Source organism: Carcharhinus amblyrhynchos, chromosome 28 (assembly GCF_965287045.1).
Source record: "Carcharhinus amblyrhynchos chromosome 28, sCarAmb.v2.hapA, whole genome shotgun sequence".
Taxonomy (NCBI): domain Eukaryota; kingdom Metazoa; phylum Chordata; class Chondrichthyes; order Carcharhiniformes; family Carcharhinidae; genus Carcharhinus; species Carcharhinus amblyrhynchos.
The window spans coordinates 6410386-6428351 of record NC_137351.1 but is presented as its reverse complement, the minus strand read 5'-3'; the positions used below and the strand labels follow the sequence as shown (position 1 = coordinate 6428351).

General features: G+C 42.4%; 1 protein-coding gene across 4 annotated transcripts in view; it reads right to left on the bottom strand.

Annotated features, from left to right (window-relative positions):
- Positions 1–16413: 16413 nt before the first annotated feature.
- LOC145359561 (retinaldehyde-binding protein 1-like) overlaps positions 16414–17966 on the bottom strand; it is a 40284-nt gene continuing 38731 nt past the window's right edge. For all 4 annotated transcript variants that reach the window (XM_080214223.1, XM_080214220.1, XM_080214221.1 and 1 more), the window contains exon 8: positions 16414–16831. In XM_080214223.1, the coding sequence (XP_080070349.1) occupies positions 16673–16831 (159 nt within the window). In that variant the 3' untranslated portion in view covers positions 16414–16672. The remainder of the gene's footprint in view (positions 16832–17966) is intronic.

Here is a 17966-nt window from a genome sequence, read left to right as displayed (position 1 = left end):
TCTGACAGTGCAGTACTTCCTGAACACTAGACTATTGGCCTAGATTTGATTCCATAATCGTCAAGTGAGGCAGGTGTGCAGCCATCAATGCCCAAAGCCTACAATGCAGAACAGTATTAACTTCCCTCTGGGTGCTACAGTGGTTAGTACTGCTGCCTGACAGCACCAGCAACCCAGGTTCAATTCCAGGCTTGGGTAACTGCAGAGTCTGCATGTTCTCCTGTGTGGGTTCCTCCCACAGTCTGAAAGACATGTTGGTTAGGTGCATTAGCCATGTTTAAATTTTCCCTTAGTGTACCCGAACAGCCACCAGAGTGTGACGACCAAGGGATTTTCACAGAAACTTCACTGTAGTGTTAATGTAAGCCTATTTGTGACAAACTTCAGAACTTTTTCTTCCAATGTTGAGGTAGTGATTTGGTGACAACAAGTGGAAATAAAAGTCTATAGCTTGTAGAAGGATGGGGTAAAAACTGAAAGATCACAGTTGCAAAGTTTTAAGATTCTGGAACATACAGATTTGGAGACAGCACCCACTGACTCAATTTCAATATGGAGAGCGTTACGAGACAGCCATCAAGAATGGTCTAGAGGAGCAGACTAAATGAAGCATAATTTAAGTTCCAACATATATAAAATCATCACTTCCCAACCTGGAAGATTTGGGATTAATACTGACTGACTCCGGTTGCAGATTGCATGAGTGCTACTTTTTGAACAAGACGGCATCAGTCATGTTTTGAGGAACTAAGTCCTAAAACAAGGTGTATATGGTGAATAAATATCTGCAATAAGGTGGATCACTGGAATTCAAACCTGTTGTTATTTGAGATTGTAGTAGCTATAACAGCAACTTCACTGGACTGCAAATACTTTCCATGGTGGAAGGGACCCAAGAAAGTGAATAAGCCCTCCTGTGTTGACATTGGCTTCTGAGTTCAAGCTGCAGCCAACTAACCATCAATGACCAAGTTACAGGTTGTATAACTTCTAATATGAGAGAGCCATAGAATTAAAAACATGATAATAGGTTTGTGAAAAATGCTTTCATTTTGACCACTTTCCTTGTCCTAGATTCCAGGGGAAGTAAATGTGCATTTTGCCTTGGCATGGCAAGAGTATATAACCCTGTTTCCTTTTTCTGTAATTTAATGTTCCCTTGATGATTGCCTCCTCCTCCCAAAGAAAATTGGATCAATGGCACCTTCTCATGGAGTATTGAAACTGAAGCCTTGTCAGTGTACTGCGGTGTTTCACAAGGAGCAGGCCTTGATTTTATTTATGGGCATGGAATTTATTTCCTTCAGATTTATTTATAAAACAATCCATTGTATGTGCTGCACCAAGATTTGGACACCATCACTTTGTACCAGTGTGGAAGGAAATTATGATCTGTTCAGTTGCTAAGTTCCAAAGTGAAAGCATGTCACAGTGGAGAAGTGCAGAGCTGTCTGACAGTAAATCAAAACTATTATGGTGCTCCTCCTGTGGCCTGGTTTTGAAATGGTTTACTTTCCCCTTTTTACCTCAGATGTCCCTACACCACCCTGCTGAGAATTGTTGGTCTGGGGCAGAAAATAAATGTGATTTGTGTTCAGAAAGTGAGAGGTTATTTGCAAACCCACAAAGTCATTGTTTCATGTTGAAGAATGATATTTCTAAACCTGAGTGAACAAGGACACCAGATTACAATCAGTACAATGTGAAGACCTGCTCCTTCCCCCCTCCTTGTAGGAAAACCCTGGCAGAGTTGACTTTAGGGAGAGTTATTAATCAAACTGGGTAGAGACTGCAAGTTCCACAGGTTGGATCTTTTTATTTGGCTTTTTTTTTCCACTCCATAACTGGTACCAACTTATTTTTTCTCATTACTTATTTATACAGAAACTTTGAGAAGCACATATTGCACTTAGAATGCAAGAGCCTCAACCTTATCAATAATAATTTGCTCATCAAAATTAAAGTTTATTTACTAATCACAAGTAAGCTTTACATTAACACAGCAATGAAGTTACTGTGAAATTCCCCTAATCGCCACAGTCCGGCATCTGTTCAGGTCAATGCACCTAACCAGCATGTCTTTCAGAACGTGGAGGAAACCTTTGCAGACATGGGGAGGATGTGCAAACTCCACACAGACAGTGACCCAAGCTGGGAATCAAACCCAGGTCCCTGGTGCTGTGAAACAGCAGTGCTAACCACTATGCTGCCTCATGATTCTAACATATCTTTTAAAGAAGTTCCACTTCTGAATAGTTTTTAAGCAGTAAAATAAATCCAGTGGTCATTAAGAGAACTCAAAATCTGCTCAAAGGGAGTGATCAGTTTAGACCACATTTGCTTGGAGCTTGCATTCTGTCCTCACCTTAGTTCCCAAGTTTGAATAACCACTTGGTTTCATAAAGTTCACGTATATTATGGTGTGCAAAGGATAAACAGAACCAAGAAACACCTTATTGCAGAAGGAATGCCTTATGATCCAACTGGGGATTTGGTGACAATTCACCAAAGATGAATTGACAGCAACTTCAAACGCAGGAGCACTTCCGTCTAGAAGAACAAGGGCAGCAGATACATGGGAACATCACCCCCTGCAAGTTACCCTCCAAGTCGCCTACCAGCCTGACTTGGAAATATAGTGCTATTCCTTCACGGTCGCTGGCTTAAAATCCTGGAAGTCTGTCCCCCACCCCCCACAATGGCATTGTGGGTCAATCCACAGCTCATGGATTGCAACTATTCAAGAAGGCAGCTCACCATTACCTTCAGGGCAACTAGGGATAGGCAATAAATGTTGACCAGCCAGCAATGCCCATGTCCCACTAATGAATTTAAAAAAAAGGACCACACCTGACCCAGGCACAGTTTATGACTGAAACAGAGAAATGTAGTGAAAAAGTATTGTCTTACCCTAGCTAACATTATCTCACTGCACCTTGACTAATGTTCCCTAAGTTTATTTTTAGGTAAGATTTTTCTCAAGCAGTTTTTTAATCTAAATCTCTCTTTTCTATAATCTTACATGATGTACACCAATGGTTCTACTCTAGCTATTTAAGGGAAAGTTATGTTTGACTTGTTCCTGAACCCCTAAAATAAACTAAATTCCAAAACGTCTATCCCTCCTATAACCTAAACTACTTATTTATTGAAAGACTTGAATGGTGAGAATTCCTGGACTGCACTTGCAATGTTTCTCTGCCAGATTTTATCAATAACTCCCCTATTACAAAATGCCATCCTTCCATTTATCATCAGCAACATTATGAGCAACCAGTTGGTATATTTATAAAAATGTGCGTATAAAGGTAAGCTATGTTTATGAGACGGATTTGAAACTTTTTCCACTCCTGTTATGTGGTCCCAGGCCAGACCACACTATCATTGTGGTTTTTGGGATGGGGCTTGCCAGTTTAGTGTTAGCATGGGATTAGTTTTGTGCTATGATTTCAGTTCAAATTTATTTTGTGTCGGAACCTAAGAGAGTCTGTTATAGATTCAAAGACAGTGCTGAGTTTAATCACACGTCACCAAGCCCTGTATATTTATTTCTTTAAATTTTATACGTTATACTTTGTCCTTAAAATGATAGTAACCCAACAGTGCCGAACAAGGCTATTCAACCCATTGAGCCTGCACTGACAAAAACCCCACATATTTATCCTGCTAATCCCCCTGACACTAATTAGCAATTTAGCATGACCAATCAACCTAACCAGCACATCTTTCAGACTGAGAGGAAGCACCAGAGGAACTTCATGCAGACGGGGAGAGCGTGCAAACTCCAATCACATGTTCACATGAGGCTGGAATTGAACCCGGGTCCCCAGCGCTGTGAGGTAGCAGTGCTAATCACTGCCAACATGCCACTCTTCACAAAATCAGTTATTTCCTGAGATAGTGTTCTCTTGTAGGGATGTATTCAGCACCCTGGGGCTTCCACCCACCTCTGAGGTATGCCTCACTCTGACCAAGTTTTGTATCATGACGTCAGTTATGTAGTCATGGTGGGCGTCTTGGCCTATGCCAGTCAGTCCAGCTGGATGGTTGGATGGAGGAGAGTTGTTAGTGTGAAAGGAACCTGAGCCAAAACTTTTTCATACAGAGGGTGGCATGTATATGGAATGAGCTGCCAGAGGAAGTGGTAGAGGTGGGTACAATTGCAACATTTGAGCAATATTGGACAGGTACAAGGATAGGAAAGGTTTAGAGGAATATGGACCAAATGCAGGTAAGTGGGACTACTTCAGTTTACGAAACCTGGTCAGCATGGATGAGTTGGGCTGAAGGACCTGTTTCCATGCTGTATATCTCTATGACTATAAATTGCTGGTAGCCACAAGGCTGCTAATAAAAGTTCTAAGCTAAAATTATTTCCAAATTGGAGGCTGTTGAAGTTAACGTGACATCCAGTGTCCTAATAGAGTTTAAACTTTTAGCCTGTTTTCATCACCACAGGAATGTTAGATACTAGGTTCCAACATGGGTTTGCTAAAGTGGCAATGAATATATAAATTGACAGTTACTTTTTTTTGAATGTCAGAAGTATTCTTACCCTAAATAGACTTGATTTGTTACTTCAGAAAATCCAGGCTACTAAAACTATACCCAACCTCTCATTCTCCTTGCCCACTGAAAAATCAGCAATGACAAAGCAAGAAAGATACTAAATGGTGTGGGACACTTAAAAAAAAAACTACCTCTGGTACTAAACAAAAATCCACCTCTGGAGGCAAAGTTTGGTTGGATTTAGAACCATAGAATCCAATGATTACTCCCCCTAACATACACACCTTTGGACACTAAGGGGCAATTTAGCATAGCCAATCCACCCTAACCTGCACAGCTTTGGACTGAGAGGAAACCGGAGCAACCCTCACTGACTCAGGGAGAACGTACAAACTCCACACCCACACTCACCCGAGACTGCAATTGGACCATGTCTCTGGTGCTATGAGGCAGCAATGCTAACTATAGTGCCACCCATTATAACATTTCTTTTTAATATTTAGAAGAAGTGTGCTTAGAAAGTAGGAACAACACGTGAGAAAAGTTCAGAGAAACGATGAGTGTATTGGTAAAAGGGTCATACCAATAGTTCCAATAAAGAATAGGGAGTGAGAGCTTTTGCCCAATGAAATATCAGATGAAGGGATAAGCAGGGCTGTCAGAGGCTCCTTTGGCATATACAAAATTGATCTTTTCACAGTGTCTGAACTTTTCTTTAATGCAGTAATCAAAACCAGACTTTTATTGTTTGGGACATTTATATCAGTCAGTTGTGTGGGTTGATTTGATGTCTAGGGCTCAATCAGGAACGAATATTTGGATCTGGTTTTAGAAATATCCAGACGTTTTTGGTCTTCCAAAAATAAATGGGAATGTATATTTATCCCTCAAGCTATTTTCTTTATAGATCCAAATCTCAGTTACACAGTTTTCACTATATTCCCCATTCCCTCCTGTCTCTCATTCACATCCATTGTTTTCTGCCTTTCATCTACAGTGTGTTTTTCAAGATCCTGCAATGGTAGGTTTGTCGGAAGTACAACATTTATAAGATGGTTATGCTTTGGGACTTTGAACACTATCTCCTGGTCACACTGGCAGAATCTTCTGGTTCTGCTGACAGTGCATCCTCACTGCAGGGAGACACCGTTAACATAAGAACATAAAAAATAGGAGCAGGAGTAGGCCATCTAGCCCCTCGAGTCTGCCCTGCCATTCAATAAGATCATGGCTGATCAAATAGTGGTTCAGTTCCCACTTACCCGCCTGCTCCCCATAGCCCTTAATTCCCATTGACTGCTCTGACTCTGATCTCATTGAGTTGATGTCAAAGAGACTTGTTTGGATCAGCAGTGATGGGAAAACTGTTGCAGAAATCCCATTAACAGCGGCAGGACTGGAAGATACCAGATAATGGTGGCCACCTCTCACTGCTGAGAAAAATGCTGCAAGGAGGGCAGAGAACCCTAGCGTTTTTCTGTAACTTAGCGTAAGATGGAGGAATGAAGCATTTGTGTGACCTGTTCTGAATGCTGGTGATGACAAACCTGGGGTAGTTCCATTTATTAAAATTTAGAAGGGGCCTAGGTTGCTTTACTGAAAAGAGGAAAGGTGTTCATACCTGTAAACAATGACCTGAATGGCTGTGCTGATGATGAATAGATTCTTTGTTTCCAAGTCTCATCAAGATGTTGGGGATGTCAGAGTTTAGAAATGGTTATACTTTAAATTGTCTATTTAATTCCACGATAGAATGGAGTTAGGGGTCCAGAGGATAGCTAATTAACATTTCTACCAGGACATTGGGGCTTTGTGATTCATGCTGTTGTTGTTGGCTTTTGAGAGGGGAATTAATCCATCGGAAGCCATTGTAGAATTGGTTACAGGTTTTCCTTAAAGATCTGAATCTCAGTCATGGACAATGTGCAAGTGGGATAGAGGCTGCAAGCCTCAACTGTTGCCCACACAATGTAGATGGGAACTCGTGCTGGGAGTGAAGAGACCAGATTTGAGAGGATTTAAATGAGGCTGAAAAGTTTGCTCAGTTTTGGCTAGGGAGAAAAATCTCCAATTTGTCCCTCACTGTGTGCCTCATTCTGGGATTAGGACTTTCCTGGCTAGGAAAGGAGAAGAAAAGCACCAATTACTATATTAAAAATGAATAAGGGAAGGAAAAAGCCCTTCAGAGTAGAGAATCACTTTGGACTAGTTCATAGAAAATGAAGGACAGAGTAAAGTATAACTGTGGAGGGGAAGTTTGGTCATTTTAAAAGTAACGTTAAACTTTTATGTGATTTAGTGTGAAAGTTGTTTTCTTAAAATAGCGTTTAGTTCCATGTTGGTTCAATTCATTTATTACAGTTGAAGTCTTAAAACTTGAAATCTTGTTGTATAATCCTTTCAGTCTGTCACTGAAAGTTCAATTTATAAAGAAACAATAGTTTCTACAGGAGCCGTAACTGCTTCTTTAAAAACTCTGGGTAAAGAATAATTTCCCCCAGCTTTCATACCTCATCATAATTTTTACTTTGCTCCTGGGATTTGAGCTTTTCAGCACAGGTGAACAATTTGCTACATTAATTTACTTGGTTTTCTTCAAATCCTTACATTTTCCAAATCGGAAACATCTTTCTTCATAACTTAAGTTTATGATACTGGAATTTTTGCCACTATTCCATTTGCGCTCTCCAAGGGTAATAATGGCCTGAATTGTGTGGTCAGTGGACATTCAGCACTGTCCTCGATGAGAACAGCCCACGAAGATTCAACCTTGTCTTCCATGTGGATTACACATTTCCAAAAGTCAGTTTGAATTGAGTGCCAAAGTCAAAGGATACCCAGTCATCCAAAGCAGTGATTCCATCAAATGTTGTAAGCAGCCAATCACGGTGAAGAATTCTCACAGACAGCAAACCGGGAATCATAACGCCCTGATTAACTTTCCCTCTTCATACATATTACAGAGAAAATAAAGATTGGGACATTTACATCAGGAAATATAAACTTTAAAAAAGCCACCAACAATGCTGCATTAAAAGATCTAATGGATGCTTCTAGAATTCCAGGTTTAATTGTACAGATTTCAAAGTGTATGGACAGCAATTGCTGATGGTTTCTCTATCGTTTATAACTGCAAAATCCAGACCTTTCTGTGACCAGAACTTAATCTCATTGTTATCTGCCCAAGCACTACACTTGTTAATTCAGGAATCTCCCAGCCCAGCTGCCTGCCAGATGTTAGGTGTTATTTGTTCAGACTCTTCCACAAACATCTGCTCCATACTTAAGCAAACATTTAAATGGCAGGAATGAGCCGTGTAATAATTGTCAGCTTGTAAATTTTACCAGACCCCCTTGCACACACTGTTTCTGTTTTCTATTAGATCTAACCCCAAGATTTTCAGCCCAGGACCCTTCCTCTGTTGTTTATCCTTAAATCGAAAGCCTGACTTCCTATCTCTTTGTGCGGCTTCCTGCAACAGCTGGTTCCCGTTAAGTCAGGAGGGTCTGACACAAAAGGAATTTGCACGTTCGGCTCTCCCAGTCGTACCTCACGGCTGGCTGGGTGTCGTTCTCAGGTTCTGGGGAAATGATAAATTGTAATAGGAGAAGGTGTGGTGAATCTTGATGTACAGGAGGAGTGTGGAGGATAAGGGAGTTAGTCTTCTTGGCAGGACAAGAAAGGGCATTTCAAAGATACATGAATACCACCAATAAAATGGGAACCAGAAAGATTTTAACAAGAGGGAGATTGAAGTGAGGTTATCTTCCAGGAGAACATGTGTTTCTTATTCAGAAGCGTTCTTCGCTGAGACGCCTCAGTGTTGCATTTTCCTCATTGTCTCATATACTGTTCATAAGGGTGATTCATCTTGTGGACATTACTGTTACCTGCTGTGTTGTGACAGTAAGCTGCATATTCCCAGACAATGGCAGCATTTTGGAGGCTGTAGGGCTCCAGGATGTGAAGTGATTTAGTGACTAAAAGATGTAAATTCTTTGCATGCCGAGGGCTGATTTTACATCCGACAGTCCTTTTTACAAGTCTATTGTACTCTAACACAGGTTGATCCTGATTGACACTGCTGTACGCGCCATGTAATTTTAAAAAATAGTCTCTACCTGGCCTCCAGTGACCCAGCCTACATGTAGTGTAAAGCTGGCACCCTATTCTACATACCTGTTAACAATGTCCCTACCATCTATTGCCTCCTCTAGTGCTAGAGAATTGACTTGAAATACATTGTTATTCTTTCAAACCCATCGGTAGTCTTATCTACCCATCGGCAGCCTTACCTACCCATCGGCAGCCTTGCCTACTCATAAGCAACCTTACCTACCTATCAATAGCCTTACCTGCCCCTCCCTGTGTCCTTTCTAGATCTGTATCCCAACATGCACTTTATTCACTCCTCATTCCAGCAGTGAAAGTGAAGTTCATGCCTGTAGAGAATCCCCTTCCTAAACGTGTGCCTTCAAAACCATCTTGTACCCTTTCAGGCCAGCAAGTGTGTACCTGTTGGTGGATCGCAAGATTGTTTCAGCAGTGACCCTTCTTTGAGCGTCCTCTCAATGCTGCTGGACTCCTTCAGTCATGAGCAATGCATGGGTTTAGTGGAGGCTGTTAGTCCCTATGCAGCAATCCCCCAGAAGTCAATAATGCCTGGAGAAGCAGATGCAAAAAATTGAGCTTGCGTCCATCAATCTTCTGTAAATGAGTTCCAGCTTTGTTGACTAAATAGAAATAAAATCTCTAGGGAACGGTGAGGGGCTAGTGACTGGTACTGTTGTATACATATGGCAGCCAACTACATCTCTGGTCCTTAAATTGTCTCTTGAGAAACACCCTGAAGACGCAGGACATGAAGGATGAAGAACATCAAGAAAATGCTGAATCCCCTCAGAGGCAACCCAGGACACGAACTGTGCTGGAGGCTAAAACAATACCAAGATACCACACCTCACTGAGCTAGGCTTCTGCCCCAAGTAGGCCACAGAGCAAATGACACCATGTAGCACCTGTGCTTTGCTTTCTGCCCAACACTTCGCCCTATCTCCCAAATTAGAAATTGTCATGTCCAAAGACAACTTTGTACATATTTAAACACAGATAAAGGGCACATTGCAACTGTACCATGAAGCTAAATATGCAAGTGTGAGGCAAATTAGAAAAAAAACGCAAAAAAGTTGCTCAGAAATTGTGAATATTTTAACATCTTGATCTTGTTAAACACTTCCCAATGATCAACGGCAATTTGTTTCTTGGTCAAACCTTGAGGAGTTGACACGAGTTCGACCGTGGGAAAGAGTTGACGTAATGCATTCCAGGCTTTCCAACACTTACAATTTAATTCAGATTAAAGTACATTCTCATCCCGCTGCCCCTCGCATTTCACCTCCCCCACAAGCTCCCAGACCCTCAACTGAGATTGCCTCTGGCTTTGTGAATGAGCATCAATTGTCCAAATGTATAGATCTATGTAACTGTGCGTGCCGCTCGTTATTGCAAACCAGTGCATTTTCTGAATCACATCATGATCTGAAAAGTGATGTAAACTCCTTCCACAACATACATTTAAAAAGTAATTCACTTTTGTTGCACCCATTATTATATTAACTGCTGCAGTGACCTCCCCAATCAAATCAACAGATGTGAGTTTTTTATGTAACAGAGATCAAAACTTTGCTTCAGAGGATGGCCCTGTCTTTTCTGTTCTGAGATACTGAGACCTCCTGTCCTTATTTTCTGAGTTTACATGAGGAGTACATCTCCCCAGCTTGCATCCCAAACACGCTATAAATGTGTTTATAATCTTTGCTTCAAAGTTGATTGGTTGCGAACAGAAAAATAAGGCAGATTTATGACCAGTTTACGAACACTTTAAAACCTTTGTAAATATCAGCCACTTACTCACACATCTGATGGGGTTGTAGCTCCCCCTGGTGTTTCCTCAGGCTGGTGCTTTACAGTGAGGCTGTGCCATGTTCTCTGCCTGAATGTCCAACATGATTTTGGGATGTGACAAACAGCAGAAACATTTCGATTTTTGGCTTTTGGTTTTGGATGAAACCAGTAAAAATATGTTTTCTTAATGTGGTCATTTATGATGTTGATATGAGGGTGTTTTCGACGCAGTGATTTGAGGATAGACATGAACACGGATACATCACTTGTGATAAAGAATTGTTTACTATTTACCTCATTGATTACCTTCTCTCCTGCCTGTTGCTGGGAGACAACAGCCCTCTGTGAACTCATTCAAGTGACCGTTCTCCAAGTGTGAACTCAGGCAGTTGAGTGCATGCCATGAGGATATTCAGTCACTTTGCAGGAAGGGTTACAAGATGCCACCTTGTCCAACAACATAGCCTCCTCCACCCCCCCACCCATGCCACACCCCAATGCCCACCCACCATGTCACCCCCTACAATCTCCACCCATGCGACCCCACTCATGTCTTCCCTTCCACCCCCCCAACCATGCCATCACTACACCCCCACCCATACACCATCCCATCTGTGCCACCCCCCCACACACCTCTGTTATGTCACCTCCACTCATGCCACACCCCTATGCCCACCCACCCATGTCACCCCCTACAACCTCCACCCATGCTACCCCACCCATGCCACTCCATCCGTGCCATCCCCCTGCAACCCCACCTATGCCATCCTCACCCATGTCGTCCCCTCCCCTGCCACGTGCCTGCAGCCAAGTAACAGAACAGGGCGAATGCTACGTGTTACAGCAACAGGGCTGTGGAGGATTGAGGATGCTGTCAGCACAGAAGTATATTTGAGCAGATTTTTGAAACTGAAGTTCTGGCCTTGATGAGTGAGCAATTATGATGTTATTGAACACCTCAATGCTCTGCTGTCTGGGGCAAATTTCTGTACCGCTGGCGGGTGTCCCACTGCATCACTGCTCATTTCCTGACAGGAACCTTACCCCCACTCCCTTGGCCCATCAGCAGGAGCTTTCATCCACACAGCACAAGCTACAATTCTCTGAAATAACGGTCACCAGATCCACACATACAGGGAGCGTATTCAGCTCTGAGGTTGGCTAGAGCCGAGCAGGACAGACTTAACCCTCCCAGCACTGAGGGGCAATTTGGTGCAAGTGTTTAAAATTAGGAAGGGAAAGGAACAGAGCAGATAGAAGTGGGTGGGTGAAAATGAGTGAAATGTCTTTAACGGGGGGTTAGAGGTGGAACGCTAACTGTAAAATGTTTAAGATAGTGAAGGGGAGAACCTTTCTGACATATAGGATTGTACGGCTGTGGAATTCACAAGCAGAACTTTTGACTGAGGCAAATTTCATGTCAACATTTCAGCATGGACAATTATGGGAAATAAGATCAGATAATATGGGATCAAAATTCCCATTCGGGTAAGCGCAGGTTGGGTGAATTGGCCACGTGAAATTGCCCCTTAGAGTCCCATGATGTGTGGGTTAGGTGGATTAGCCATGGGAGATGTGTGGAGTAACGGGGATAGGGCGGCAGAGAGAGTCTGGGCGAAACACTCTGTCAAGAGTCAGTGCAGTCTCGATGGACCGAATGGCCTCTTCGGCACTCTAGGGGGTTCTATGATTCTATGAATTAGAACTTTACTCACATGGAGGATAAGCACCGACATAGGGCATGATCTTATCGCCTGTTCATGCCACGCTCCCGCTGCAGGGAAGATGGAAACGTTAGCGATAAAACAAGTTTCTGTTCACTGCAGCGGGATGGGAAAACCCTGCTGGCGTGAACAGTTGGAAAGTTCCTACCATAGTGTTTCACATTTTGTGCCATGTAGCATATTGAATGAATTCAGAAACCTTCTATCTCTGCCTTGCTGGCTCCATTTACATTTCTCTTTCTCTCTCTAGTCTCTCGCTGCCCATCAAATCTCTGTGTCTGGCCCAGCTTCAACTTCTGCCATTTAAGTAAGAACAGGATGCCCATACCCTGACACAAAGTCTGTAGGCTTGGGGGAATGGAAGGCCACGTCATGAGATACCAGAAAGTGGCCAGTGACGACTTAATTTCTGTAGCAGAGTTGGCACATCAAAGAGGGAAAATTGTAAATATTTTGGACAAAAAGCTGTTTCTGTTCATTGTCTACAGACACAGAATTGGTCGTCTTTTTTTTCATTCAATCGTGGGACATGGTTGGCCAGCATTTATTGCCCCTCCCTAGTTGCTCTTGTTCAGAGGGCATTTGAGAGTCAACCACATTGCTGTGGTTCTGGAGTCACATGTAGGTCAGACCAGGTAAGGACAGCAGATTTCCTTCCCTAAAGGACGTTAGTGAACCAAATGTGTTTTTCCAACAATTGACAATGGATTCATGGTCATCAGTAGAGTCACTTTTAAAAAATTAAATTCAAATTCCACCATTTGCTGTGGCGGGATTCAACCTGGATCCCCAGAACATTAGTTGAGTTTCTGGATTAATTGTCCAGCCATAATACCACTATGCCGGCGCATCTCCACAGTCTGTGTTTTAAAAACACAGCATCAAACTCAGTTCGCATTTGTTTCATGTCAAATTCTATTTATTTTCCCAACAGCAAGCAAGTCTAACAAATATGTTGAACATTATCTTTGTGGTTGAGTGTGTTTGGAGCAGCATTGGAACTGTCCCAGTTACTGCTTTCCTCTATGTTTCTCTGTCAATCTTCTCCATTCTTCTTCAGCACTGGACTCATGCTAGGTTACAAATCCACCAAAAACTCTGCCTCGTATCTCATCCAAGTCATCGCATGTGAGATTAACTGTCGAGAAGTCGTCCAATTTCAATCCGTTCCTCAGCTGCTGACCTGCTGGGTAGACTTACCAGTAAGGGAGAGGTCACTGAGTAGATATCAATACCTGGCTTATCTCTTCTCTTGCTGGCGGAACTCTGAGAATAATTACAGTACCAACCTCCACACTCCCTAAGCCGCCATTATCCCAGTTAAGAACACCTAATTCAGCACAAATTGGGATCTTTCCAGTCCACGTGACTCATAGCCACACAGATGTACCAGCCAGGGCAGCTCACAGCTAGGTGATCTCAAAACCAATGTCAATTTTAGCTGCTAGTCTCTGGAAATATTGAATTTGCCCCATTTAGCACCTATCGATCTGTTCCGTAGCAGCATGTCACAAATATTAGTCCAACACTGAGCTGTCTGATGTTGGCTCAACTATTGAACAATCTGTTAGAAAGATTTCACGCTAGTCTAAATAAGTGAAAATAGAAGCTTGAGTATATTTCATACCAAAATATAAAATGATTACTTTTGGTGGCCATTTTTCCCATCCTATTGAAAAATTTGCATACTTAAAACATGAAAATGAAGACGAAAAGATTTATATATCAGCTGTTATTGTCCCTAACCTCTTCCAGCCAGACATCTTTGCAAGAAATCTGTGTTCCTCTAGTTAAAGCGCCCTGTGCACCCTGATTTCATTTGCCCCATCACTGTGGGTCTTGTCCTGGTGTTGAGCTTTGCAAGTCCCTCCCTAAACATTTTTGTCTCTTTACCTCGCTCTGCTCCTTTAAGACACTAACAGGTACATTTATATAGCACCTTTAACATAATAAAACGTTTCGAGGTGCTTCACAGAAGCATCTTAAAGCAGGATTTATCACTGAGTCACATAAAGAGATATTAAAACTGTTAACCAAAGGCTTGGTCAAAGAGGTAGGTTTTAAGGAGTTTCTTAGAAGAAAGAGAGGGAGGGAATTCTGAAGCTTTATTGCTGTGACAACTGGAGGCACAGCCACTAGAGACGGAATAACTATAATAGGGGACATTTATGAGACTGGAATTGGAAGAGTGCAGAGATTCTGTTGTATTGTGGAGCTGGAGGAGATTGCAGAGATAGAGAAACAGGAACTATAGATTAGGGGAACTTTAATTATCCTAACATAAGCTAGAGGCTATGCATGGATTTGAAAATGAGGATGAACATTTCAAAGTTGAGGTGCTGCTTAACAGGAAACCAATATAGGTCAGAAAGCGCTGGGAGGTATGGATGAATGGTGTGAGTTCAGACACAGACACAGTTCTGGATGGTCTCAAGTTTACTGAATATAGAATGTGGGAGGTTAGCCTGACACTGCTTAACATCTAATTCTTCCAGTCCTAGCATCTTTCTTTCATCATCAAAGGAACGTTGGTTTTCGTTGTCCTATCTTCCTCTCTTGTGACAACAGGGACCTCAACTGTACCCAAACCATTGCCTTGACAAATGCAGTCCATTGTTCTGTTATAGTTTTGCCTACTAATTGTTCATCCAATTTACCCAGGACAAGTCTGCTCACAATCTACTTGAATGGCCACCCTTCAACTAAATATTTCTACTCTAGATTCCTCCTTGTCTTTTTCCCATAGCTAATTGAATCCTCATGACATCATGGCTGAAACTTTACCACGTCGCCCGCCACGGAATCAGAGTGGGCGAGGGTCTGACAATGGAAATCTCCATTGACCTCTCAGGCGGGGATTTCTGGTCTCGCTCAGAAACTGTAAAATCCCGCCCAATGATCACTGTTCCCCAAATGCTCCCCTACTGACACTTGATTCTCATTGCCCGCAACCGGACCAAACAACCTCTTTCCTCCTTGGGGCAAAAACATACAAGAACATTCTCCTGAACACACTCCAGAAACTCATCTCCAACCCCGCCCTTTGCACTGTTACTATCTCAGTTTATGTTAAGATTATTAAAACCTTCCTTTATCACCAATCTATAATCTGTTATAGCTCTTTAATTTTCAGCAAATCTGCTCTTCTACCTTTCCCATTAGCTGGTAGTCAATCGAACAAGCCAGTAGGACAACAGTCCCACTACTGTTTTGTAACTCAAACCAAATAGATTCTGTCCTTGACCTCTCCAGGATATCCTCCCTCTTCAGTACATTGTAATATTTCACCATCCGTCCTCCTCTCTTTCATTCCCTATCCTTCCTGAACAGCTTGTATCCAGGGATATTTAATATCTGGTCCTGACCATTTTTTTTGAGCCAACTCTCTGCTATCATCACAGCATCACATTGCCATGTGACTATTTACACTTGCAGCTCTTTCACATCCTGTTCATCTGCAGACATCTAACTCTGAATTAGATTTTTAAAAATATATTCATTCATGGGACATGGGCATTGCTAGCAGGCCAGCATTTAGGAAAAAGAACAAAGTACAGGCTCTTTGGCCATCCTAGCCTGCGCCGATCATGATACCTGCCTAACCTAAAACTATATGGTCTTTCGGAGCCTACTTTGACTACCTTATCCACTTGTGTTGCCGCTTTCAATGATCGATGGACATGTACGCCCAGATTTTTCTTCATGTCAATATTCCTAAAGGTTCCATTGCCCATCCCTAATTACCCTTGAACGGAATGGCTTGCTAGGCCATTTCAGGGGGCAGTTGAGAGTCAACCACGTTGCTGTGGAGTAACATGTAGGCCAGGCCAGATAAAGATGGCAGGTTTCCTCCCCTAAGGTCATTAGTGAACCAGGTGGTTTTTCCCACAATCAACAACGGTCATCAGTAAATTCTTAATTCCAGATCATTTTTTTAAATTGAATTGAAATTCCACCATCTGGCGTGGCAGGATTTGAACCTGGGTCCCCAGGAGTTTCTGGATTCAATAGTCCAGCGATAATACCACTAGGCCATCACCTCCCCTGCACTAGACTATCACCCAGTATTTTCTCTCAGTTTGACCTTGCCTAATATCCATTTCACCAATTGCTTAAGTTTATTGTCATAAGTAGGTTTACATTAACACTGCAACGAAGTTACAGTGAAAATCTCCTAGTCGCTCTGGCACCTATTGAGGTATACTGAGGGAAGTGGTTCTGAGAGATGTGGTCAGGCGATGTATATGTAAATCTAAACCTATCTGCATTTATTAAAATACTGCTGGAGCTGCATTTTGCTTCTCATAAAAAATGTCTTTATTGCTAATTTCACATTTCAACAACAAGCAATAGATTAATTGCAACTTGGGCCTGCCATGGAAACACCAGTTACGTACAGGAAACGGAGTGAATTCTGAAAAATTCAGCTTGTGCAATAAGTAGACAATTCTTTTTTTTAAAAAAAACCTTGAGTGTAATAACTGGCCCTGTACCCTCACTATCTGAGGCTTTCTTCGACACCACTTTTGAGTAACTAAAGGGCAGTATCTTCTGACTCGACGCTCGGACCAAGGATTTTCTCAGCAATCGTTTTGCCGTTGTACCGGGGCTGGTTACCCCCGAAATCTTCAGGGAGAATGTCAGCATCAATCTCCTTGAAAAAGTCTTCCAGCTCCTCGCCATAGACATAAACCTGTGAAGGAACAGTTCGTGTTTATTCCATGTCCTGAGTTATCCAATTGGGCAAAAGATTGCAGTAAATAAAATCACCGCTAAAGGGTAAATTATCATAGAATCCCTACCGTGCAGCAGAGAGGCCATTCAGCCCAATCAACAATATCCCCATAACCTGGTGTATTTACTCCACTAATCCCCTTAACCTACACATCTAGGGACACTAGGGACTCTCCTCGGAGAGACAAAGGATGAGGGGTGACCTGATAGAGGTGTGTAAGATGATGAGAGGTATTGTTCAAGTGGATTCTCAGAGGCTTTTTCCCAGGGCTGAAATGGTTGCCACAAGAGGACACAGGTTTAGGGTGTTGGGGAGGAGGTACAGACTAGATGTCAGGGGTAAGTTTTTCACTCAGTGGATGGTGGGTGTGTGGAATCGGCTGCCATCGGTGGTGGTGGAGATGGATTCGATAGGGTCTTTTAAGAGCACTTCTGGATAAGTACATGGAACTTAGTAAGATGGAGGGGTATAGGTATGCTTAGTAGGTAGGGACATGTTTGGCACGAGTTGTGGGCCAAAGGGCCTGTTTGTGCTGTAGCTTTTCTATGTTTCTATGTTTAAGGGGCAATTTAATATGGTCATTGCACTCTAACCTGCACATCTGGGTGTTCCATTTCTCTCCCACGGTCAATGTGGGAGGGAACTGGAGCACCCAGATGAAACCCATGCAGACACGGGGAGAATGTGCAGACTCCACACAGACAGTCTCCCAAGGCTGGAATTGAACCTGGGTCCCTGGCGCTATGAGGCAGCAGAGCTAACCACTGTGCCACCGTGCCAACCCCAATCAAGTGAATAATTTAATCGATAATTGAAAGGATAAGCGATTGTATATTCGGTATGTAGGGCACATGTTCAATCGATGACACAATCTGCAATACCTCTTAAGTGGCAATAGTGAAAGTGTTAAATTTGCCGTAATCTCAATTGCTGTTATTTTACAGATTAGATTACTCTGATTGTAAAACCCATAAATCGTACAAATGCATTCTGAATAGTTTTTGCATTTGCCATTTTCCCACTCTGTAATTTAAATTGCTAATACCCACTATACATGCTTGAATAGAATTTTAAAAAAACATTTCCAAGTAAC